Source organism: Saccoglossus kowalevskii, chromosome 1 (assembly GCF_978046115.1).
Source record: "Saccoglossus kowalevskii chromosome 1, keSacKowa6.1, whole genome shotgun sequence".
NCBI classification, from domain to species: Eukaryota; Metazoa; Hemichordata; class Enteropneusta; family Harrimaniidae; genus Saccoglossus; species Saccoglossus kowalevskii.
Genome location: NC_140641.1, coordinates 48,723,739 through 48,751,043, shown reverse-complemented (window position 1 = coordinate 48,751,043; position 27,305 = coordinate 48,723,739). Strand labels below are relative to the sequence as shown.

Below are 27,305 nucleotides of genomic sequence, written 5' to 3'. Positions count from 1 at the left end.
TGTTCTGTCTATTTTACAGAGATGATTGTACAGATTTTGCTTTTATTTGGTATAAAGGCAAGATATCGCTTAGTTTTATTTTGTTGATCTTCAACTGACAGTCATTAATGTCCCAAAAATCAACATTTGGGCATGTTTCTAAGTCATGCCTTGACCAATTTCATTCAATCCTAGTCTTTATACCTGTTTCATGAGAATAGTTAATATGTTAAATATACTATCCCAATATTCAAACATAATCTGACCATGCTTTCCATTGTTTGACAAAGTCACTAAGACATGACGGGGACTATGACAATGACAATGACTTGTTTATATTTCTTGGAATATCAATGGTCTCAAAAAGTAGATAGTAGATATTCAAAATCGCAATTTGAATTTGTTATTAAATTATAACAACTGCTACAACTTGCACGGGTGAACGCGAAAATTTTCGGGTGATTTTATTTTAAATTTCCAAAGTAATAATGCTCAGATTTTGTGGAGAGAATTTGAAGTGATGTTATTTTATTTAAACATTAACGGGGAACTAAATATGTTTGACACTATTTTGTCTGCTGTGGCGCGTAACATGCAGTCTCATACAAAGAATAAAGACAATAGAGGGCGCAAGATAAACCCTAGGTGGGACTTAGAATGCGAGGAATTAAGAGAAAGACTCGACTCGACTCTTTACGCAGTTTTCGACGCTCAAATAGGGAGGAAAGATGAATATAACACTGCTATGAACACTTTTACACGTATATGTAAAACTTAGAGATTATCAAAAGATCATGAAAGATACGTCGGTGAATAGTCGGTATGAATCTATTAGATTTTAACAAACAATGAATAACTTATATTATATGTATTGTATTGTATTGTATTGTATTGTATATTTTATTTCACCATAAAGTAAATACAATTGGGTACTTGCTAAATACATAATGCTTTGTCATTATGGTGTGGAACAAGATAAATAGCTCACAAAAAGCTAATGAACATCATGTTCCTACCCTAATTATAAACTAGTCAAATTATCAGAAATATTCTTACAAATATTCAAAGGTAATGTATATAAGAATACTTAAAACTGATCAAAAATATGTCATAAAAGTCAAGAGAGTGACAATTGTTTGTCACCAGATGAAGGTGGATGTCTGTCACCAGATGAAGGTGGATGTCTGTCACCAGATGTAAGGGGTTGCTTATCAATAGAAGAGGATGCCCCTGTCACCAGATGATGATGAATGTGTGTCAACAAATTAAGGTGGATGTCTGTCACCAGATGAAGGTGGATGTTTGTCACCAGATGAAGGTGGATGTCTGTCACCAGATGAAGATGGATGTCTGTCACCAGATGTAGGGGGTTGCTTACCAATAGAAGCGGATGCCCCTATCTCCAGATGAAGGAGGATGTCTGTCACCAGATGAAGGTGGATGTCTGTCACCAGATGAAGGTGGATGTCTGTCACCAGATGTAGGGGGTTGCTTATCAATAGAAGAGGATGCCCCTATCACCAGATGAAGGTGGATGTCTGTCACCAGATGTACGGGGTTGATTATCAATAGAATAGGATGCCCCTGTCACCAGATGATGATGAATGTGTGTCAAGAAATGAAGGTGGATGTCTGTCACCAGATGTAGGGGGTTGCTTATCAATAGAAGAGGATGCCCCTATCACCAGATGAAGGTGGATGTCTGTCACCAGATGAAGGCGGATGTCTGTCACCAGATGTAGGGGGTTGCTTATCAATAGAAGAGGATGCCCCTATCACCAGATGATGATGAATGTGTGTCAACAAATGAAGGTGGATGTCTGTCACCAGATGTAGGGGGTTGCTTATCAATAGAAGAGGACGCCTCTATCACCAGATGAAGGTGGATGTCTGTCACCAGATGAAGGTGGATGTCTGTCACCAGATGTAGGGTGTTGCTTATCAATAGAAGAGGATGCCCCTATCACCAGATGAAGGTGGATGTCTGTCACCAGATGAAGGTGGATGTCTGTCACCAGATGAAGGTGGATGTCTGTCACCAGATGTAGGGGTTGCTTATCAATAGAAGAGGATGCCCCTATCACCAGATGAAGGTGGATGTCTGTCACCAGATGAAGGTGGATGTCTGTCACCAGATGTAGGGGTTGCTTATCAATAGAAGAGGATGCCCCTATCACCAGATGAAGGTAGATGTTTGTCACCAGATGAAGGTGGATGTTTGTCACCAGATGAAGGTGGATGTCTGTCACCAGATGAAGGTGGATGTCTGTCACCAGATGTAGGGGTTGATTATCAATAGAAGAGGATGCCCCTGTCACCAGATGATGATGAATGTGTGTCAACAAATGAAGGCGGATGTCTGTCACCAGATGTAGGGGTTGATTATCAATAGAAGAGGATGCCCCTATCACCAGATGATGATGAATGTGTGTCACCAAATGAAGGTGGATGTCTGTCACCAGATGTAGGGGTTGATTATCAATAGAAGAGGATGCCCCTGTCACCAGATGAAGGTGGATGTCTGTCACCAGATGTAGGGGGTTGCTTATCAATAGAAGAGGATGCCCCTATCACCAGATGAAGGTGGATGTCTGTCACCAGATGAAGGTGGATGTTTGTCACCAGATGTAGGGGGTTGCTTATCAATAGAAGAGGATGCCCCTATCACCAGATGAAGGTGGATGTCTGTCACCAGATGAAGGTGGATGTCTGTCACCAGATGTAGGGGTTGATTATCAATAGAAGAGGATGCCCCTATCACCAGATGATGATGGATGTGTGTCACCAAATGAAGGTAGATGTCTGTCACCAGATGAAGGTGGATGTTTGTCACCAGATGAAGGTGGATGTCTGTCACCAGATGAAGGTGGATGTCTGTCACCAGATGTAGGGGTTGATTATCAATAGAAGAGGATGCCCCTGTCACCAGATGATGATGAATGTGTGTCAACAAATGAAGGTGGATGTCTGTCACCAGATGTAAGGGGTTGCTTATCAATAGAAGAGGATGCCCCTGTCGCCAGATGATGATGGATGTGTGTCACCAAATGAAAGTGGATATCTGTCACCAGATGAAGGTGGATGTTTGTCACCAGATGAAGGCGGATGTGTGTCACCAAATGAAGGTGGATGTCTGTCACCAGATGTAAGGGATTGTTTATCAATAGAAGAGGATGCCCCTGTCGCCAGATGATGATGGATGTGTGTCACCAAATGAAAGTGGATATCTGTCACCAGATGGAGGCGGATGCACTAATATGGCATTTTTATAAATATGTGGCCGCCTACCTTGATCATTTCCATACAATATTTTCTGAAAAATCGCAAAGGTGGTAGCAAAAATATATGGCGCCAGTTACATTTTAAACATACAGGCGCACATGTTGGTGAACTGTTGGTTCGAATACAAAGCGAATGGTAAGACATCATTAAAGATGTCTACACTGTTCATCATTAGGTCAACTTCACAAATTGAGAATGAGATAACAGTAATATTTGGAATTTTTTATTTTCGAAAATGTGTTTTGCATGCTGGTTATTGCTTGCTCATTAACGTAAATAAAGGGACATTCATGAATTTTTCCGAGCTATGGTATGGGATAATATAACTATAACTCCACCACTGAGATCTCTCTATACTGCTTTAACATCGATGCACCAATATTGTATTGCTATCATAGTGACTACTAAATCAGATACAGTACTTCACATTATGTTTTTAGTCGTCTAAAACTCCTACAGCGCCATCTCTATGCAACTTATTCTATGACACGTATTTGATGCAAATTGATACAGCGACCTTTACTGGCCATGTAACAGATGGTGTCATATTCACTAACCGAAGTGGCTTAATAATAAAACTATCTTCCGTGATGCAAGGTTCAACATCTGAATCATGTCCATACCGTACAGCGTACCGACAACTATTGTTAGAAGTTTAATACTTTGTCTGGTCATAATGGTTGTGGTTATTGTACACGAAGAAGGCTACTTGAGGAGGATGCAGCTAAAAGTGAGGTAAGCTAAACCTAAACATTACTCACCTTATCTGTAATGTGGCGTATTTCAACGACATCCATGGTAACCTCATCCATCCGCACTGTGTTGACATCTGATGCAAAAGCACTAACCTATACGTTTTTTCTCATAGATTGTTGTTAGAAGATGAAATATCTGACATAAATGAGGACAATTCCTTCATAAAAGTGTACAATAATTCAGAATCAGAAAAGGTACACTGTAAGTAGGCGTGTTCGGTCCGGTTATTGTGATAAAATAATACTCAGCCATCACACATTTGTTATCCCAATAATATAACATGCAAATCGGTGCCCATTTTAAAAATAAAGCTGGTATTCAAATTAATAAATAGAATACAAGCTGTCACACGTTGTCTCACCATTCACTCGTTGACATGGCCGAGTGATTCAACCACCAACGTATTGGTATGCAAGATAAAAGAAAATTAATCTCTGTTTTTAATTAGTATACATGACTGTTAAAATAAAGTCATCCACGGCCAATGTGATAACAATGCCCAAGTATTGCTACTACGTATATCACATGTACATTGTCTAGTGGTACATGGTGGGTAAAATGCGACTTTTGATTAATGATCTACGTTTGAGCATGTCAGTTCCATTTAACTAATTTCAAGCGGTTATTTTTTTATGTTAAGTGAATATTCAAATCATATCTACTACCGATATTGTCATAATATAATATAATATAATATAATATAATATAATATAATATAATATAATATAATATAATATAATATAATATAATATAATATAATATAATATAATATAATATAATATAATATAATATAATATAATATAATATAATATAATATAATATAATATAATATAATATAATATAATCCCACAGCTTCGTTGTCCTTCGACGAATACATGAATAACAATTCGGCAATGTATAAGGTATGTAGTTATACATATTGTTTTCCTTGTTAATGCGACTTTCCTTTTTGTTTGTATTTTGATATTTTACGCATAAGTCGGTTTAGTTGTAATAATATAGTATATAATCATTTATTATCATATTTCACTATTTTAAGAAATCAACATTTGGTGATGACAACCCTTCCATCAAGTCGCCTGTGAATGAAAAGCAGCGATTTCTCTTGTACATAATACCATCACGAAAGGGTGCAGGCAACAGTGTACAGTATGAAGGATTCAAAACCACCATGAAAATTGCCGATTATTTTGGGCGCACACTTGTTCTCACTCCTTTTCTAGATCACGGTGGTATGGTTAGAACATTCTCCAAGGACAACGTGAGACAGTTTCATGAAACTTTTGACGTCGCTAAACTGGCTCAAAAATTAAGTGTAGCGTCAATGGAAACATTTAAAGCAAGCTGCAATCAAAATATAACAGTTATAACCGCAGCAATAGCTTTCAACAAACTTCAAAGAGACATTGCTATTTATAACGAGACACGGATATTCTACCGAAATGTCATGAACATTAGTCTTCCCATATTTAATAACAAGTTCGTGAATTTTTCCGAAGACATTTTGCAATCTGATGTGATGTGTGTTGGAATACTTCAGCTGCGCTCTTTTAATGTCAGGGATATGAGCCGACGCTTCAATCGTGTTTCGTTTAACAAAGAGCTCAATTCATATTTGGTGAAAGCGCCATATATTATGAACGCAGCAAACCAGTTACAAGATACAATTTGTTCTGGAAACTCATATTTTGCATTTCATTGGCGAAATAAGACAGGAGAGAGGTAATTAACAATATATTACTTAAATTATGCATATTTTCAATAAACGTTTGCTAACTAAGTTTACTTTCATTTTCTATATTTGGGTTGCGGTTACGTGCCGATGTCATGGAGTGTGGATAGCTTACTATTTGAAGGTAGAGGGTGAATCGACCCCCAAAAAACGCACAACAGAATGTTCCCACAGATAGTTCAGCTTTATTACCAGCCGGTCCTAAAATAATGGGCTATCAACTCATATAACCAAGTATCCGTTCTCGGTCGGGGTTCAATCTCCATATCCCAAAATTTTTGGTCGAAAATACAATTATTTAGCAGTAACGAGGCAGTTAGCTTAGCACAAAGAAATTTATTTCTAACATGCGTACTCAATCTAACGCAAGTTTTCATCTATCTAGATTAATCTCAGTTGTTCTTGTCTCAATGTAAAATGGTGATTGTCAGTATTGGTCAGTATATTAACTCATCGGTCGTTATTGTTTAATCATGAGGTTACACCCAATTTGTGAACTGTAAATTAGTTAGTTTTCCACAATAAATAGTACCTCCGCAGAAAAATCGTCAACAATCAGCGTCTTCATTGAATACAGTGATTTTTACTATCAATCATCATGACGTCATCGTCATAATTAATCACAATTTGCTTTGAATCTCGTGGTAGACGATGTGGGATGTTAAATCGTATTACTAATTAATTCAACGGCTTCGACCTACTTTACATGATGTAGTCATTATTGGCTCGACTACGGTATTCGGTTACAGGTTAGGCTGGCTATACAGATGTGAACGTTTCGGCCGTCATCGCAATGCACTGTTTACAGTCTTTTGTGTTTGTGTAAATGAGTCTGCCACTGACAGCAATAGGGCGAAACAGTGTGTGCATTTACATTGTCGTGGTACACCCGGTTGTAGAGATCTTTATCGATTGTTGTTCCAATGAAGTATCTTTCCTGTTAGTGGGTGATCTTATCGTTTGTCCCCTCCGAGCTGTGTAAAAAGCTGTTCGAGTGAGGTTTTACGAGTGGACGGCGAAATATTCTATAGGTTTGTGGGCGGAAGGATTATTCTGCATTTGGGAAGGAAGTTTTATTTAGCTAGACCTATCCAATTCCCATGTTTTTAACAGTTTCCTTCAGGCGACACTCACGATGCCTGTGTGTGACATCGCGATCAGTGTCATGTGTTCACGTATTTTTTTTTACATCTTCGGGATCCTTAGATTTTTTTGAGTCGAAGGTAGTGTCGATATCGATATTTTGCCTGCGACTGCACTCGCGTAGGATGGAGTACGTCTAACGTTCTGAATATCATATTTTCTAGTCCTCACTTTTTCTGCTTGGTATAACCTTTTCACCAGCAATTGTTCAGGACTCTTACAGACGCGTCTCTTGAAAATAGTAGTTTGATTCGGTTAGGTGACTTTGAAGCTGAAGTAATTTGGGGTTTCCACAATGTTTTGCAAGTGCGTTTGTTGTGATCCACCGTTCTGTGGGTGGATTCACCCTGTATCTGTAAATCGTAAGTGTGAGCCAGTCTGCTGCCAAACGAGTTGATCTACCCACATCCTCGGTATTTGCACCTAGTTGTTAAATTTGACGGCAGAGATTTTTCAATTGAATTGTTTCTATAGATGTTTCTTTGGCGATGAAGAATGTCCCGAAGATTTCAGTGAAAGTTTTTCTGTTCTAAAATTTGGCCAAAGAATTGGTACAGTTGTCGGCGAATTAATGGATAAACATAATTTGACTTGTATATATGTGGCACATCCATCCTGGTCGAAGGTGAGTTCAATTAAACTATTGTTCAACTATAAACCATTTATATACTGTTTACACTTGTCTGTATTTTGCAATCAAATAATCATATCGATGTCCATTACAATTTATCTGTTTTTTTTCCAGGAAATCGTAAATTATCTTTCACTGAGGATTCCTAGGAAACAAATATTCTCCTTTGCTAATATTACTGCAACTGACTTTGTAGAAAAGGAAGAAATCGTGACAGATTTTTACAAAATATCGCTACTAGAAAAGGAAATATGCGCAAGTAAGTTCTAGAAAATTATTCTTGGACGACTATGTGTCTTCTAGTAGGTGTGATCTATAATGTTACTTGATTCAGAACTATATTTTCACATTGGGTTATTGTGCTAACTAGTTTATTTCATAACACTACATATATTTTTAACTATCAACAGTTCATGTTCATGGCCTAACGTCATTAATGAATTAACAATCAAAGTCACCATCGTTGTTTATATGAGAGCCATATATCTCGCGCATGCGTGGCTCGACGACTACCGCCCTTGAACTGTTAGTTCAAACGCAGCAAATCATTGTATTATAAGATCTCGTATTTCGATTCATGCTGTATCACATGATTAATCATCACCCTATAGGACAGTTATAGTAAGATTGGCCACTGCTATAACGTGCTGAATCTTGAAAAAACAATATATTGTTTATTATTTCTAATGCACCAAGTTACTTATGCAAATTATACTGTATTGTAACTATAAATTATCCGTTGATATTCACCACTGTCTTTACTAAAATGATTGGAAGCACTTTTTAAATTTTGTATTTGAATTAAAACGTTGCTTTAGAAGAAATGAATTTAGTCGCAAATGTAATTGCCAATTCAAGCCTGTTAACACAGTATCTATCATGCATGTTTGTTTCTTAATTGCAGGGGGAAAGTATTTTCTCGGCGTTGCAGAGTCTACGTGGTCAAGAGATGTAGTAGAAGAACGAAATCAATATAAATTGCTCTCTACATATCTGGAGTTAGTTTTACCTTTTGCGAACAAATTTCTCGAAAAACTTCCCACATCTGTTTGGCGTCGAACAATTCCAAAAAATGATGTCAATAATTAACGCTGTTCAGGTGTTTCGAATACTTACACGAATTACAAATAATGGAAACATTTCACTGTGCGTTATTAAATTGATTCACAAGATAGTTGACTTTTCAGCACCTTGGAGCGTCGTTATGTCACCAGTAGCACGCAAAGGCTGTTTCGCTGGATGATGATTTCCAATATGTAGTGGACCAGTAACCTAGGCAAGTTTTCAACAGATTCAATAGGGATGCATCGATTTATTAACTAGCAGATGCGACTTTGACGAAACGTGTTGTGAGAGTTGGAATGTGTTCATACAGTCTTGTCATGGTAACCAGGAGTACGGTTTCTGTGGGAAAAATGCACTATATATATCGTTATGACTTAACCCATAGTAGAGCAGACTTCCACCTGACCCCAAATGTCACAAAGAATTCAGTGAAAACAACAACTGACATCTTCATATTATGTTTTTGAGAAAGTTTAACTGCATCACCGAGCATTTCACATTTTTATTGACTATCATTCATACATTTACACTATATGTTGTATTCTTCGGAATACAATTAGACTGTTCAAAGTAAGCTTTATAACTGAGTATGCTACTCTATAGATCGAGAGTTTGGTCCAGCTATCATTCCCACATATACCAAGTAAGGGGCAGACCAGTAACAATAGTAGAGAAATAGGGAGAATGAAGGAAGGGAAGACATGACATATTTAACAGTCACTTGAGCCGTTGTTAAAATACACATGAATAAATTCTGCTTTTAAAGATTGAAAATGAACAAATGACCACGAAATACATTAAAATAAACCATCTCAAAAGCCCTTGCTATTACATTAAAAAGTCCACTCAAACTCGTCAGTGTAAATAATACTTGACTGTTACCATATTCCAATAACATTGTTGGACACTATTTTATCTTCATATTTTGCAATCCATATCCTTATATTTAAATCTGTTTCAAGAGATTTTAAGCATAACAATACAACGACTAGATTTGGTGTCACAGTTTGCTTCAAATTCAAATTCAGATATTGCAAGCAATAATTAATAAATCTTGTTCACCATACCTTTTATTCTCCGATATCATATTCAATGGCTAGTTCCCAGAATCTACAACAGTGATTGGAACCATACCATTTCAAGCTATAGGGTGTCTAAATTATTGATTCAACAACCAATCAACATATCTTCCACCGACCACAAAAATTGTATCCATAATTTAACAACCAAGAAAGCAACAAACATCAGGCTGCATCCTGAAAACAACGAGATAGAATATTACAACCAGTCGTTGCAAACATGAAATCCTCCACCCCTCAAATATATTTGAATGTATGTACAACAAGCTTAGGCAATAAATGCACGCGAATAATCAAACATTTGTCCAACCACCCATCCCAATTATTGTTGAGTGAGGGCGCCATTTACTAATGACGTGGATCTTTTAAAAGAATTGACAGAATTATATATATATATATATATATATATATATATATATATATATATATATATATATATATATATATATATATATATATATATATATATATATATATATATAGTATTATTGCCACACTGTGTGATGTGATTAACAACAGCTGTGGTTGATATGTAACAGTTGTTAGCACATTTTGTAAGGGAACACAGTATTACACGTTTGAAGGTGGCTGACTATCTCTCCCAAAAACAACATGTCTAAGTGTGTTTTACTCTCAATTCTGTTCATCATCGTGAGTGTCAACTGCTCAGAGTTAAGAGGCGGGGTAAGTATATAGTGCTGATGTAAATTTTCTAATCATGGCTAAGAATACTGTTCACATAAATAACAACAATCATGTAGAATTTCCAGTGCTGAAAAACATACATCATAGACATATTTATAAATTTGTGTTCTTTATTAATTTAATATAATCTTTCAAAGTTTCATATTGAAACAACAACAATGCCTGAACTGTATTTAAAGCAATTGTAAGCAGAAATTATGTTTATATTTAGTAGCCATTTTATTTATAAATGGCTAACATAACTGTTCTATAAAACATGTTTCTCTACAATAGTGTCATTTCTAGCATCGAGAACTCCTATTTTAAGCAGTAGTGAAACATGGATAATAATTGACTATTTTACCGTTCGTTCGCATGGGTCGTAACAGCCATATTGCGTGAAATTAAAAATAACCAAACTAGTAAAAATAAATGTCGTTTAATGTAATTTAACCCACTCAGATATCAATATTTTATCTGCCTAAAAGAGTCCAGAAAGTTGATAAATAAAAGCATCTTTAACAAAAATAAGAAGAATTGCGAATTGACATTAGCTAAGTTAGACAGTAGCTAATCAAATGTAGGCATTTGGTGTTTGGGATGCTTTATTGCTGGCATTCAAGCACACTCTGAGTTTATCAGGTATTAACACAGCTACTATACTGTTTATCCAATCAGTTAGCTCAGTTACTATGAAAATGACACCTTGCATTGTCATGTCAACTATCTTGGCTTTCAGCCTGGCCTTTAGACCAATAGGAATACGTTTTATGTTTATGTATACGGTTTATGTTGTGCTGGCCCAACTGATGGATCTGTATCTATATGGTTCTCGCCAGGTAGACAAATGCATCATGATATTCAGCATATAAGTATATTTTGTATATATACGTTCAGTTGTATATTCTTCTGATATGTCGTTTACAGCATCTCTGATTAATCTGATGGTGGTACAGGTTTCATCAGATAGTAATGGTTTCTGATCACCAGGCACCACTTTATATACAGTGTATACAGCTCATCTTTGAATTGACATGTATGATCACATTCACCTACTGGGATAACCAGGCTATTATCAAATAATTTCAGCTTAGCTTTCGCCTTCTATAATGCAGTGTTACCATTTTGTTTAATGTTGCACGTACCATTAAATGAAATCGAATTGCATGTAGCACCAGTGTCTAACTGACACTTAACAACTTTAACGTCACCAGGATTAACTGAAAGGGATAGATATATAGAACCACCTTGTATTAGTATGAACAGTGGCAATATTCGCTATTGTGAAGACACTTTATTTGGTGTACTTAATATTCATTTCGTTGTGATTGCCGACCTTGCTTGCATACTTTACCACAGTTTCTGCAAGTTTTACAAGAACAGGGCACTGTCAAATACATGTTCACCCCACAATACTTGCATTTATTTGTCATGCATTGAGCTTTGATTTCTGCTTATCATTTGATCTTGTTTCGTGTTGTATTCTGCTGCCATGTTTCACATAGTTGACCGAGTTGGCATCACTTTCTTGACCTATTTTTCTCAACTGCTGTTGTGATACTTCACTTATTTTCAGAGACTCAACCAAGAACCAATATGTCCCCAACTATTCCATCTTCAAAAATGCCTACTTTACATAGCTCTGCTAGCTGACGAAGCCTTAACAAACATTGATTAACATTTTCATTTGATTGATGTTCAGCATTATAAAATATGTATTGCTTGTATACTATATTTTGTACTATAATTTCCATATTGGTCAAATACAACATGCATAATATCACCGGCATTCTCGTCGTATTCAATTCGTTACAAACTAAGGTCAGGAATTCTAAACATCGCATGAATATATTATCCTAACACCAGACTACATCTGGGTTTCACAACAACAAACTCCAGTTCAACTAATTAACAGTGGCTGCAGAAACACCACAAAATTAAGAACAATAAGTAACCAATTCTGACAGGATGTTATGTGTTCTATACATGACAAAGATTTTGTTGTGCATAGCCGTCCCGTCAGATCATGTGACATGGTAATGAACCGAATTACAGTAATGAACTACAGAGGGCGGCATTTACATCTTAACACACTGTGAATGTATGGACACGGGTTTCCCTGACATATATCAGTCTCAATTAGAACGCCTTTCAATGATACAGGATAACTATGAGTTTAAAAACACCTTTCCATTGCTTATATTTGTTTGTCACTTGTCACTTGTCACAGTTTTAAGTATTTTAACTTCAAAGTATCGGTTATAATAATCTACTATAACTACAAGATATTCGCCTCAGGAGAGAGGACCAAACAGAGAGTAGACTAATTCAAACTTATTCCATACAGGTTTACATGGAACTGCTCACATGCCACTTCTTGATTCCTTTTCTGTCAAACTTCTAGTTGCATAGCTGACTACACAGATTTCACGTGTTTGTGTTTAGACCAATACAGCACCCATACCAACTGGGTCGGCGTCCGCGATCTATTGTGTTTCAGCATCTTTGTCAAATTATGTCAACAATTCGGCTCTAGCAAGTTTGTGTTTTAATGATTTGTATGTATCTTCCTCAGACAAACTTTGCCTGCTTGCATCATCTGGTTCTAGCATCAATTCTCCTTTCACATTACTCTGTGTACGACCAATATCCCTCTTAGACAGAATAAGTCCTATGAATATAATATATTCTATATATATAATAATATATATATATAATATATATATATATAATATATATATATAATATATATATAATATATATATCCTATATATATAATATGGCCGCCATTATGTATGCAGTGTGGGTGACATAGCTCTACAAGTAACAGGCATTTTTGGCAGTTCGAGACTTATATTCAACTGTCAATTTATACGGATTTATCAAGTTGTATACCGAGAAAGCAGTGAATCATGACAGACAGCAAAAGAAGTTCAAAATCAACTGTAAACGTTGATTTTGTGTACAACATTCCATCAAATACAGTGAATAACGCATCAATGGCAGAAATACAGGCTGATGAAAATGTACACATTGACTTCATGCAAGATATCAAGACTAATGAAGTGGTACCAACAAATATGAAGTTCAAAACTACAGCAGCCAGACTACCCAAGTGGATTGGGGCAGCAAAGGAAAGATATACAGATGAGTACTGTGTAAAGATGGGGTTGAAATCAGAATGGAAGGAAGTCAACTCAACAGGCAAGAAGGCTATACTCATTCTGTGGAAGGATAAACAAAGCAGTAAGGAACATAAGTATGTTGTATTAACCTTTTTTACTAAAGGGGGAGTGATGATACAAGGAGAAAACTTTGAGGACTGGGTGAAGAAAGACTACAATGAACTGAAATTAAGGGTGGATAGTAATGAAATCAAAATCAGTGTAAACAACAACCAAGGTCAAGATGGTGAACAAACTGATAGTGTTACTGATAGTGTTACACAGGCAATGGAATGTACTTGTGAAGGGGACAAGGTCACACAACAAACCATCACCAGCAGTGTGAATCAAGTAAGTGATGTGATCATGATGGATGGAGAAGGAGAGAATATACAACAAACTACAGAAAAGCAAGATAAGACCACCAACAAAATAGGACAAGCCATTACAGAAAAACTTTATAATAACTTAGAGAAAAGACTACATGATACTGAAACATGCATTGAGGTCATTCAAGAGCAGTTTACGGAAATTATAAAAGGAAAGAATGTCATGACGGATCAGTTGAAGGAGATAGAAAATAACATTACCAGCATAAAACACAAATGTGATTGCAAGCAAGAAAACAGTGCTTTAAAATCAACCGTAAATGCACTTGTTGAAAATAATGGAAAATTGAAGAGGGAAATGAAAGAAAAAATGGCAGCATTGGAAAATAAAGAGAAGGCATTAATTACAGAGAGACAGGCTTGGGAGAAAAGATTAGATAAAGAAATCAAGTACAATGCTAGTCTGTTTGATAAAATGAGAGAAGAAAATACAAGTCTGAAAAATCTAGTGGAAAGTCTAACAGTGAAATGTGGTGCTCTAAGCACTCAATATGATCAATTATCATTAAATTTAACAAGACATTGGAGTGTGAAATCAACAAACAACATCATTCAAATGAAACAAATCAACTGGACATGTACAAAGAAATGGAGTTGAGGAATGGGTATGAGGTACTAACATCACTCAATGATCAAGATGATACTGAGGAAATGGCTGATAAGATTCAGCAAGAACCAAATATAGAGAAGCAGACACCAATTCAAGATCAAGGTCTCCAGGAAGTTAATTATAATGCGTCAGTTACGCCAAAGATAGCTGCAAAACATATTTTGATTAGAGACTCAATCATAAAAGGTGTAAACATTGATAGGATGTATGGTCCAAATACATCAAATAAGTATATCACTTATACAGTAGATGAAGCATTGGATAAGTTGGAGGAAGTGTCAGCTGATGATACACAGGTGATATCTGTGGTGTGTCATGTGGGCACCAATGATTTAGGCAATCATAATTGTGAATACATCATTTCACAAACCAAGAAAATAGTCAGCGCTGAAAAAGAAGATTTCCCAAAGCAAGAATAGGAATATCAGCAATTCTACCAAGAAGAGAAAATGATGGTATCAATAATGATATAAAGCACATAAATGATGAAGTGAAAGATTACTGTCACAAAGAAGACTGTGTATTCATAGTCCATCATAAACTATCACTCAGCAAACATTTATTTGCTGATGATGGGATTCATATCAATACTGATGGTGTCAAACTATTAGTAGCAGATATGAAAAGGTCGATGAGGGGAAAGGATACCAAAAACAGATCACACTATCAACACAGAGACAGACATCCAGCCAGTCAGCCAGTCAGTCAGCTAATCTACAGAGGTAACAACAGACACCATTATGTAAGAAACAAAAATACCACAAGAAAATATCAACCTGCAAACAAACAGCAAGAGAGGACCCAGCAGCCGCCAGTGTATAACAGTATACTCAATGACCCTAGATGGAGCAATGATGGACAGTTAGCGCATAAATTAATTGACTTTTTAAAGAGTTTTATATAATTGTGTAGAATGAGCTAAAAAAATGCCAATTACAAGTAGAGCTAAGCCAAATCTAAACACATAATGTGCATAACAAGCAATATTGCTAAAACTACAGAGAATGCATTGTCATTTATGACATGGAACATTCAAAGTATTAAACAAAAATTCCATCATAGTGATTTTCAGAACGCTATTAATCCCTATGATTTTGTAGCATTAGAAGAAACATGGTTAGATTCAGTAGACGATTTTTCTTTAGCAGAGTTTAGTTATATTCGTAGTGATAGAAATAGAAGTAAATTAGCGAGACGAAATTCAGGTGGTGAAGCACTGTTTTTCAAACATAAATATAAACAAGGTATAAATAAGTTAAAAACAACAATGAATGATGTGATATGGGTTAGGTTAGACAAAAATTATTTCCAATTTGAAAGGGATATTTTTATTTGTGTTGCGTATTTACCACCAGAAAACTCGTCTATATTCAGAGAAAAAACAAATAATACTTTTGAAGAATTGGAGAAAGAAATAATTTATCATTCACTAAATGGAGATGTGATTGTAATGGGAGATTTGAATGCACGAACAGGGAGACTAGATGACTATATTTCAGATGATTCTGTAGATCATATACCTCATCCTGATTACTATGAGGTTGATCATTTCAGGAAAAGACTAAATAGATATGACAATATCAATTCATATGGTAAGAAATTGATTGACCTTTGTTTATCAACTGACTTGAAAATAGTCAATGGAAGAAAAATTGGTGACTTGTATGGAAATTTCACCTGCCATTCTTATAATGGTTCTAGTCTTGTTGACTACATATTGGTACAAACAAGACTCTTTGTAAAAATCCAATTTTTAAAAGTGCATTCAATATCCTACTTATCAGATCATTGTCCGCTAACATTTTCAATTAGTTTACAAAACAAAATTGAAAATGATAGCATAAAGATTTGAATCAATTCCATATGAAATATTTGTGGGAGTCATCCTCAACTGAAAAGTATCAGGAAGCCATACAGAGTGCAGCAATGAGATCCAAAATAACACAGTATTTGCATATGAGTTATGATACAGATGACGCTGTGAAAGGGTTGAATGATATTATATATAATAAGAGAATTTCAGGGAATGAGTAAGTTGTTAGTTAAACACCCAAGGGACACCCAAGGGACCCATATGTTTGAGTTAGGTATTTTCAGCTAAAAAAGGAGTATACAAAATTAATTAAATTTAAAAGAAGATCATATAAAGAAGCACTTCTAAATGAGTTGAACCAGAGTGAAAAGAAAGATCCTGCAAAATTTTGGAAAACAATAACAGAATTCAAGACCTGTAGTTCATTACAAACTAACAATGGTATTAGTAATAGTATTAGTGTAGATGCATGGATCAAACATTTCTCAAATCTGAATAAGGAGTGTGAAAATGACTCATCATTGGATGCAGATATAAGGAATCTAGAAAATATAGACATTAATGTAGAGTTAAATAAAGAAATTACATCAGGTGAAATTATAAAGGCAATTAGATAGCTGAAAAAGAAAAAATCATCAGGCAAAGATAAAATATTAAATGAAATGATTATCTATGGACAAACAGTATTGAATACACCTATCAAGAAACTATTCAATATCATTTTAAATACAGGTAAATTACAAGATAGTTGGCGAAGTAGCATAATCAAGCCAATCTACAAGTCAGGTGATAAGAATAATCCAAGTAATTGTAGAGGAATAGCACTGTCAAGTTGTTTGTCAAAACTATTTACATCTGTGATAAATAGTAGACTTCATATACATGTTGAGCAAAATAACATTTTAAATCCATGTCAGACTGGTTTCAGGCCAGGTTATAGAAAAACAGATAACATGTTCATTCTTAAAACAATAATTGATAAATATATAAATAATAAGAGCAATACCAATCAAATAAACCAAACAAATGGTAAATTAAACAAAGTATTTGTTGGATTTGTGGATTTTAGAAAGGCTTTCGATAGCATATGGCGTAAAGGGCTCTATTACAAATTATTAAAAAATAAAATTAATGGAAAAATATATAATGTAATTAAAAACAAGTATAATGATGTTAAGTTTAGCATAAAATTAAACAATGGATTAACAAATGATTTCAAATCACTCAGAGGGGTGAGACAGGGATGTAACATCAGCCCAATGCTTTTTAACTTATTCTTAAATGATTTGCTAAGTGAGTTAGATGAGTCATGTAAACCTGTTAAGCTAAATGATATATCAATTGGTAGTTTATTATATGCAGATGACCTTGTGTTCATATCTGAAACAGATTCAGGTTTACAAAACTGTTTCAATAAATTATCTCAATACTGCAGTAAGTGGAACCTTGAGGTAAACACTACAAAAACAAAAATAATGGTATTCAATAAAAGTGGAAAATTATTGAACCATAAGTTTATCTTTCATTATAAAAATGAAGAAATAGATATAGTTAGAAATTATAAATATTTAGGCATAGAATTTAAACCTAGTGGAAATTTTGATTTAGCAAAAGAAAAATTATATAAAAAGGCATTGAAAACTTGTTTCTATATTAAGAAATTAATTACTACATCAACTAATATAAGTATACCAACTTGGATAAACATGTTTGACCATGTAATTCGACCCATTCTGACTTATGGATGTGAGATTTGGGGTTCAGAAAAATACACAGATAGAAGTTACCCAGAAATGCTCAACCTTAAAATTTCTAAAATGTTACTACAAGTTAATCAGGCGTCAACAAACTTAGCGGTGCGTGGTGAACTGGGCAGACAACCAATATCAGTCTTTATAAATAAAATGATGATTAGATATTGGCATAATATTTTCAATACCAAAACACACATCCTAATAAATGATGCAATTACATGCAATATTAATAATCAGCTAAAATGGGCAAAATCAGTACAGGAAATAATAGTGAAATAAGTGAAATAAATGGATTTTGGAGTAGAGGTAACAAAAATATACAACAAATAAGTAGCCAAATAGAAAAGAATTATATTGAATTATGGAAAAAACAAATAACCTCAAAAAAATCATCGTCAGGTGAAAATAATAAATTAAGAACTTATTGTAAATTCAAAAATGAATTCAAAATGGAACAGTATTTAACACAAATTAAAGACCCCCACTATAGAAAAAGTATCTGTAAATTCAGGATAAGTGACCATGGTCTAATGATAGAGAAGGGTAGGCATGTTAGACCAAAAATAAAGTTTGAAGAAAGGGTATGCAAAAAGAGTGATACGGATGCAGTGGAGGATGATTCCATTTCCTGATTGATTGTCCAAGTCATAAAAATGCAAGATGTCAGCTGTTTGGAAAAATTGCTCATATACATCCATATTTTAATTTGATGAAACCAGATGACAAGTTCATATACATTATGAGCAATGTAGATAAGGAACTTGCGAACTATATTAGAGAATGTGGTGCATTTTAAATATATATATCAATATTTCATAATTTTAAATATGTATTTATTTAAACTACATATTAATTTCCTCCTTTTTTTTAATTTTAATTTTTAGTTTAGCACTTGACTGTATGTTCTCTTCAAACAGAATGATGTCAATAAAGTATGTATAGTATGTATATGAATGTGAGTTGGTGCATTCCGTGTACACACTTATCTTTGTTTAGTGTTAGGTCATGCTCTTTCTTGTCACGGCTATGTACTATCATAACATCTTCTATGTAATGTGCTGTTTAATGTAATAGTAACATGCAGTAGCACGCCTAATACCAAACTCTAACCCCTTGTGTTTCATAAAATCTCTGATACCTCTATTTGTCCACCAATGCAGTGGCGGCGAGGGATCATGGCGATCAGACCCCCCCCCGCCCATGCAAAATTTCGTGCCGCCGCTTCTGCATTGGTATAAGATGGCGTTCCTGGATTATTGCTTTGTTGGCTTTGACCTAACTAAATGGTACGAGCCACTGGAATTATTGACTTATCAATATGTATTTTAACCTGATACCTTTTCAGTTTAAGGTAGCGAGACTATTATTTGTGTTAAAAATTACGATTTTCACATTTAATTATTAATTGATGAAATGCACTATAAACTTTCACGTGATAAAGTCAACATAACATACAATGTCATGTAAGTTGGTTAAAATGTAGATTTTCTGAAGGGAAGCAAGGCAGCCTCAGTAGTGTTTTCCAGAATCAACAACAAAGGTTTAATCTGTGTGCCTATAAGTTTCAAAGATAAACTCAAGACAAAGCAATGTTAAGATTTGTTATCAGTAGCTATCTGACACACAATTAGTGTTTCCAAACATTTGAGTGGTTTGTCTCCGCCCCTGTTTGTTTCACCGATTAGTCATTTGCATATGAATGTGTCAGACACAAGGTCACACAGCCACTAAAAAAATCATTTATTTTGGTGTTTTCATATGCCGAATTTATCCAATTATAACTATCCCATTCCTTTATTTTTTGGTTTCCAATAGCCTTACACATTTGGGTGTCTCTACACATGTTAAAACAGACCTTGATGGGAAAACAAATTGATCATGACGATAAACAAGCTTGACAATCTTTGCTGTTACTTCATGGACGTTTTCTAGGAGTTTATGTTTTTCAAAATACAAGGTCTTTAACAAAAAATAACGTATACTTATTGTCATCGGATTAACACCAAATTTTCACAGCTTTAAGGTGACAGTGAGCGGAACTTGAATGTGTCCAGACAAACTATTTCATCGATTTTTACCAACGAGTTGTGGTTTGAGTTGGGGGCAATGCGACTAAAACAGTAATTGAAATTCAGCACACTATTTTTTAAAACGCGTTGCTTGAATAAAACTGACCAGACACATTCAATTTACCAGACTATTGAACAACTAGGAAAAGTGAAAAAAATACTTCTTATCGCCAGCATAAATGCGTAATTATTTTTTTTACAGAAAAAGTCATTTTTCACCTTTGATTGAGTAACGCGTCGTAAAATGCAGATACGGGCATGCAAAATACACTTGTGAAAAGCTTGAAGTCTGGCGATTCTAAAAATATATACTTTCCTGGGTCTATTTGTAGTCATTAGTCACAATTAGAAGATGAAAACAAGTATGCAAATAATAGTCCCGCTACCTTAACTATACCATCAAAACACGGTCATATATCCAAAATATACCTAGTGTTACCTGTATAAGCACTCTACTTTCAAATATCCTAGCTTCTTAGCTGCTAAACTGCCCAATAAAAATCTAATAGAATTCAACTTCAGTTTTACAATCTCTTATTTCAGCTGTGGCATAACATTTTCCTGAACTATTTAATACTCTCTCGTATACGTATAAGTACAGCTTCTTTGATGTCAGTCAAGTTTAACACTTAATACATTGTGCTTTCAGTACTAAACATACTGGTTACATACATAACATTACATTGCGGCATCTGAATCTACAAACATATCATGTATTATTACGCCATCAACTTTAACATCCGTGTTAATTACTAGGGTCAACAGTAAAATCATAGTCATGTTTAATGTCGCTGTCAATATGGCTTACTTATCACTATATATGGATTGAGCTTGTTTTGCACAAACTTTATCTGATTTTACCCTACTTCTATCGCCTTTATATTTTGCTCTACACACAATCACACATTGTTCTTTCTTGTGACATTTATTACACGTCGCGTTGCTTGCTTGACATGGTATCCTACTTTGTTACATCGATAACATGCACCTCTTTTCTGTCTTAACTCTGGTTTTCTAACCTTCACTTCATTCAGAATTGGTGTACCACTGGTAAGCCCCTCCATCTGTTTTAATTGAAAATCAATCGCTTCCATTGTCCTAGCAATTCATTGAGCATTTGTCAAACTAATTCCAGTTCGTTTCATAAATTACTTATGGTGTAGCCCTGAAGCTCAACACTGGCCTGGTGTCCCAAACGAGCAACACCTTGATTGATAGTTTTTTTTCTTCTCTTCTTTTAACTGACATATACGTTTTTCATATGGTACATTTGTCTTCGAAAACACCTTAAACAATTAACCCCTCCTGCACATTAGAGCAGAAGAGCATTCTTCTGGCCATCGTTTGTCACACCTTTTCCAACTGCATAAAACTCATGACTTTAGCCCCTCCTCCATCTCGTAGAAAGTGTGGCTGGCTCAGTCTTATTTTCAAATGCAGAAATTCCGCTCAGTTCTATATTCACTGCCATAATTACTAGTTGATCAAAATTTAGTCAATTAAACTTCATCCTCATCACCATTTGAACAGTCATTTTATTCAATTAAATACACGGACTTAACAGATTGAGTTCAGTCTGGGCTGTGATATTGAAAGAATGACAGTCCATTTTTATTCTTCCGAAACGTTTAGCTAAGATAACACTCCACTGTGCCCTTCTCTTACAAACTCCCCAATACTACTCTAAGGTGATCAGCCAATCTCTGCAGCCGTTGGACTTTCACATGATTACCCGGAATGTGTCTCACAGTGAAAACATTGCGACATTGTCACTATTGAATAAAATTAGTAAACAATGTATTCCTGTAATACCAAATGTTCGTACAGTGTGAAATTGTGGTAACATGCGCCTCCCTTAACTATTTTGAGCTGTTTCCTAGCTCAGATGGAGAGGTCTACAATTGCAAAATATCACTGGGATACATGTAATGCTGTCGAAAATGATCAATTTAGAGTGATACGTAAGTAAGTGCGCCACTTTTATTTCATATTTTAACACGTTACAAAATTTCTTCACAAATGTATTAATGGACAACTGAAAATATTTTAGAAAGATGTGGGACAAAGGCCTTCTCATCAAGTTCTGTACTTATAAACTTCTTACAAACTTAATAAAACCTTACGAAACTTCACATTTGTGTAGCTAATACTTTCACAATCATAAAAAATTCTTATTATAAAAAATTGTTAAATATCCTTTCAAAATCTTAAAATACAAGCATTCGCACAAAATACAATTCGACATACAAAAGTCTTTTATAAACTCGACAATAGAAAGCATGCATAAAGTTACATAAACTAAACAATATTCCTGGTGAAGTGAATTATTCATGGTCATAATAATTCTCTGTTGCTAGAAAGTACTGTTTATGATTTTGAAACTGTTCATCGTCATAGATTTCTGCATGTGTTTTTCATATTGAGAGAGTTTCTCTGTGAAGCAACAAGTACAAATTTGTTAAACTCATGTTTATACCAACAGCGGCCATTGTTTTTTTTCAACTCAGTACCATGGGCTACATTAAAATCGATATTTAAGGTAGAGATGCAGGCTCGTAGGCTCTTGGGAGTGACATATTTTTTCGCTTTTTATTATCCAAACAGTCTTGGTCATAGACTGTTAAAATGTTGTATGATTGTGAAAAGTGGAACATACTCAAAAAACGGTGCAAGCATTCTCTTTTTTGAATGCTTAGCAAGATTTAGCAAGGCTGTACATAAATAATAAAAAACAAATATGGTGAAAAAAAGAAATGACGGGATCTCCATATTATGCACTGTATTTAACTTTTAACAAAACGATAATACATTCAAATTTGGAACTGTTACAGCCATTTTAATTATGTGCATTAGCAAACTTCTTACTGAGTGAATTGTTATGCAAATTAGCAATTACTTCAGCTTCTTTTTAGTGCACATCCCAGAACTTTAAAGAAAATAGCTCCTAGACGCTTTGACCTTTTGTTTTGAAATTTACACAAATGATTGGCAATATATTTATCTTCAAAACGCCGTCAGGGCATTGTTTTTTGTTGAACAGTGTTACAACAATCGTACAGACAACTAGCCTGGGTGTAAATTTATACATAAACTTGAAGTAGTGAAATTTGAGCTGCCGCCCTGAAATATTGACAACTGGTAGATAGATTTCAAGACGGCACTTTCTTCATAGTAAACAGATGTACCCATAAACCAATTTTGACAGAAAACAGAAGCATAGTTTAGATGCTATTTTTTTTTAAATCACCTGTAACCAAAAAATACTAACATTTTAAAATTCGTACAATAAGCTTTCCGAAAATATATAGTTTTGTGGACAAGGGAGGTCATCTTGGTTTCCTAATTAACTAATTAAAATACCTGTCAGGTAAACTGCATCTCTACCTTAAACGGAGTTCGGGCGTGAATTTAAGTCTTGCATAAAGATCAATATTTATACTTACAATCTTGAAAAACATAACTCATATCAATTGCATGTCTCCATTAGATAATTTTGCGTAGCTTTATCTCCGTTAGTTTCTTGTGCTTCTCGTGGATATACTTGATTTACTTTCCTTCGTCGTGTTGTTTCTGACGCTGATGCTTTTACTTTGGTCTTTCGATTCTTTTCGATATTTATCTTTTCGTGGTTTTCTGGTTTCACGTGTTTCACAATGTATTTACAAACTTTCTATAATATATGTCTACTTTAAACATGCAAGCAAGATTCTAAATAAAACTGCAAACTTGTGTGAACCAAACGTCAGTACGTTATGTCATTATGGCAACATTACTTCCTGGTTATTATATAATAAGGTCGTGTAAGCTTAATTGATGTTAATGAACTATTGTGAAGACATTGATGGATTAATACACTAAAGACGCCACACACATGAACAATCGTTTATTTGGTTTTTATCATTAGGAGATTTTTATTCGCAATTTTAAAAGGCAATTAACATTGCATTAATAAATATAAATTTATTCATACTGTAGGCCTCCGACCTCAAGGTATACGCATTGTATTTACATAACATTTTACAGAAAAGAACGTGAACTGTCAGACCAAAATACGTTTTTTTGTGGCGAGAAAAATAAATTTAGAAATATTATGCAAGATTACTGCATTTTATAATTGTAGTAGCGATATAATTTTTTCGGGTGAGAGAAATGTATAATAACTTGGGAAATAACTTGGGATGTATTTAGATCTCAACTCTTGGTAAAACGGACAGATTATGAAAAAATGGTATTCGTCCGCAATTGGTATTACATAAAATACAAACTCTTTCTGTGCGTGTATTATGGAATTTTATATCAGTTTCAATACGCAGACAATGGGCAAAACATTCGTAAGCGACACAAAGCTTCCCTGTAACAGTCGTTTTGGACTGTTTTAAGATAATTCTCTTGACCAAATATATATTTAAATTTTCTATAAAAATACAGCTTCGGAAATAACTTGAGTCCACTTTTGAATATCAATGTCCAAACATCGCTGTTTGAAAAGCTTAACAAGGTATTCAGAGTTCCCCACTTCTTGGTTGTACCATGCCACGCCCATACCATAAGAAAGAAGTAACATTTTAAAATTCAAGGCCCAACACTTTTTACCCCTTTCTGTTTCATGGTACTGAAACATGTAACATAAATAGACCAGTCTGTGTCGGGGTAATGATAAAATGCGAAGCTAGTACTTTAATAATCCTAATAAGTCAAAACGTTTTAATAGTAAACCTACCTACCCTCCCCCCTTATAGCCACATTTGGTGCGTTATGATAGACTTTAAATATAAACAGACAGAATTTGTTTTGTATAATTTCAACTTGATTGCCATTGTGAAAGCCCCAGACTTCGCTAGCGTACATTAAAATTGGTAGGATTTTACCATCAAAAATTTCAAACGCAATATTTACATCAATACCTTCGAATTGCGAAATACTTTTCTTAATTGCAAACAACGATCCTGACGCTTTTTTGGCCAAACTAGACTGGGCATAATTCCAAAGCCCAGAACTCGACAATACTATACCCAAATAATTATAATAAGAAACAACTTCTAGTTTATGTCCTGCAAGCCACCATTGCTCAGTTGATTTCAATCTGCCCCCACGCCTAAATACCATTACTTTATATTTATCAATATTAACTTTTAGTCTCCATTTATTTGCATAGAGATCCAAATTATTCAGAAAACGTTGTAAACCCATGGAAGAGATAAAAACTGCAAATAACAAATAACATAATTTTATAGGCGTTATAAAAACTCCGGTGTGGCTGTGTTGTATTGATTCGCCAAGATCATTTACAAAGAGTGAGAAAAGGAGTGGCGATAAAACACTGCCTTGTTGGACTCCTACTTCACATTTGAACAACTCAAAAATACCTACTGGGGAGCGAACACATGCCCTGATATCTTGGTACATTGACTTCAATACTTTAAATAGTTTGCCACCCATTCCAGATTTTGTTAGTTTATAAAAGAGTAAGGTGTGGTTAATCCTATCAAATGCCTTTTCAAAATATATAAATGCGCAGTATAATTTACTTCCTAATTACAAATAACGATCAATAATGGTTGATAAAACGAATAGATTGTCAACTGATGAATAATTTTTACGGAAACCAGCCTGTTCTTCCACAATAGGATAGTGCAAGTTGACCCATTTAAGCAGACGGTGATATATAATATCACTGAAAACTCTTATCATCGATAGCAATAATGTAATACCTCTATAGTTATGAACTAAATCTCTTTCACCCTTCTTATAGACAGGAATAATTAAACCATGCACCCATTGTGGAGGGAATATACCAGTATTAAGTATTGTATTGAAAAGTTTAACAAGTAATTGTTTAAATATGCTTAAATATTTCCGGCGATAAACCATCAATACCAGCTGTCCTATTTGCATTTAACCGACTAAGGACTTGTTCCAATACCACAATTGTAATGGCTTGATCTAAAATCTGATAGTCAATAACTGCATTTGACTCTGGCAAAATTAATAAATTATCAAGATAGTCTTGAACTTCTTCTAAAAACATGTTACTTTCATTCCCATAATTGGTTGGATTTTTGTAGATGAGCCACTTTTCTTACTATTTAATAAATTCCAAAATTCTTTTGTATTCGGATTGTTTGCAGAGATGTAAAGTTCACGTTTTTTGAGATTGTTAAATAATTTCTTTTTGTCCCTTAGCAATATACGATAATTATTTCTGTGAGTAATTTAGTTTTCAAGATTAACAACAGATCTACAATTTCGAAACTGATTTAGGGTTTTCCTGGTCTGTTGCTTCATATATTTGCGTTAAATAACAAATCAGATAAAATATTAGCAGCTTCAATAGTATCGCCCATATTTGCTAAAGTGTGAAATCTTTCTACCAAGAGCTTTGCAGTTTCTCCTTCCCAAAATGTATGGAATTGATCCTGTTTTGATACATTCCAATTATATCTAGTAAAAATACTGCCTCAATTGAGGATTCGTTCTCATTTTGGGTTAGAGTTTTCAGTCTAAATGTGATTGGCAAGTGGTCAGAATCGGGTCTATTAACTATGGAAAATTCACTACACAGTTCAAAATTGTCAAAATATGTTAAGGACGTAATCAATTACACTGGCACCTGTAGATTTAATACATGTAAAATAGCCTAGTCCTTTATCTTCAAATAATCGGCCATTAAGAATTTTTAAATCAGAGTTTTACATAAATCTAATAATAAATGGCCAAATGCAATAATTGCACGAACCGTGGGAAGACTTTTTGGTAACGTGGGTTCTTGTATATTTACTTGATCTGCGAAAAAATCCCTGTTATCATGTTCAGTAAAGTCCGGTTCCGTTGCCGTTCTGGCGTTAAAGTCGCCACGACAAAAAAATTATAATCCGGATATGTAGATATATTATTTGCCAATTCATCTTCCAAAATTTGAAAATTTATTTCATTAGAATAACTGCTAGAATACTGGGGTGAAAAATAAACAATAGCTTTAATAATTAAAAACACTTCTTTTAAGAAGCGAAAAACTAAAATTGCGATTATTTGTAACGATTCACATTGTATACATTTCAATTACGAGAAAAAACTGTTTTGCTCAACTACAGTACGTAATTACTATATAAATTTAAGCTGTAAGAGTCATTATAATTAACCGCAGTATCGATATAT

The 27,305-nt window shown here is 34.6% G+C and overlaps 2 protein-coding genes across 3 annotated transcripts in view; both read left to right on the top strand.

Annotated features, from left to right (window-relative positions):
• Positions 1 to 3,813: 3,813 nt before the first annotated feature.
• LOC144360346 (uncharacterized) lies at positions 3,814 to 9,654 on the top strand. 2 transcript variants are annotated; one of them, XM_085502724.1, is made up of 7 exons: positions 3,814 to 3,996; positions 4,130 to 4,211; positions 4,870 to 4,919; positions 5,057 to 5,739; positions 7,367 to 7,517; positions 7,638 to 7,782; positions 8,428 to 9,654. In XM_085502724.1, exons 3-7 carry the CDS (start codon positions 4,893 to 4,895, stop codon positions 8,610 to 8,612), a joined length of 1,191 nt encoding a protein of 396 aa, XP_085358850.1. In that variant the 5' UTR covers positions 3,814 to 3,996; positions 4,130 to 4,211; positions 4,870 to 4,892; the 3' UTR covers positions 8,613 to 9,654. The 2 variants fall into 2 exon arrangements, with proteins under 2 accessions (XP_085358850.1, XP_085358844.1); XM_085502718.1 differs by having other exon boundaries at positions 4,130 to 4,218.
• A 550-nt stretch (positions 9,655 to 10,204) lies between these two features.
• Positions 10,205 to 27,305, top strand: part of LOC102805556 (uncharacterized) — a 115,283-nt gene continuing 98,182 nt past the window's right edge. The window contains exon 1 of the mRNA XM_085496453.1: positions 10,205 to 10,351. Within this exon, the coding sequence (XP_085352579.1) occupies positions 10,280 to 10,351 (72 nt within the window). The 5' untranslated portion in view covers positions 10,205 to 10,279. The remainder of the gene's footprint in view (positions 10,352 to 27,305) is intronic.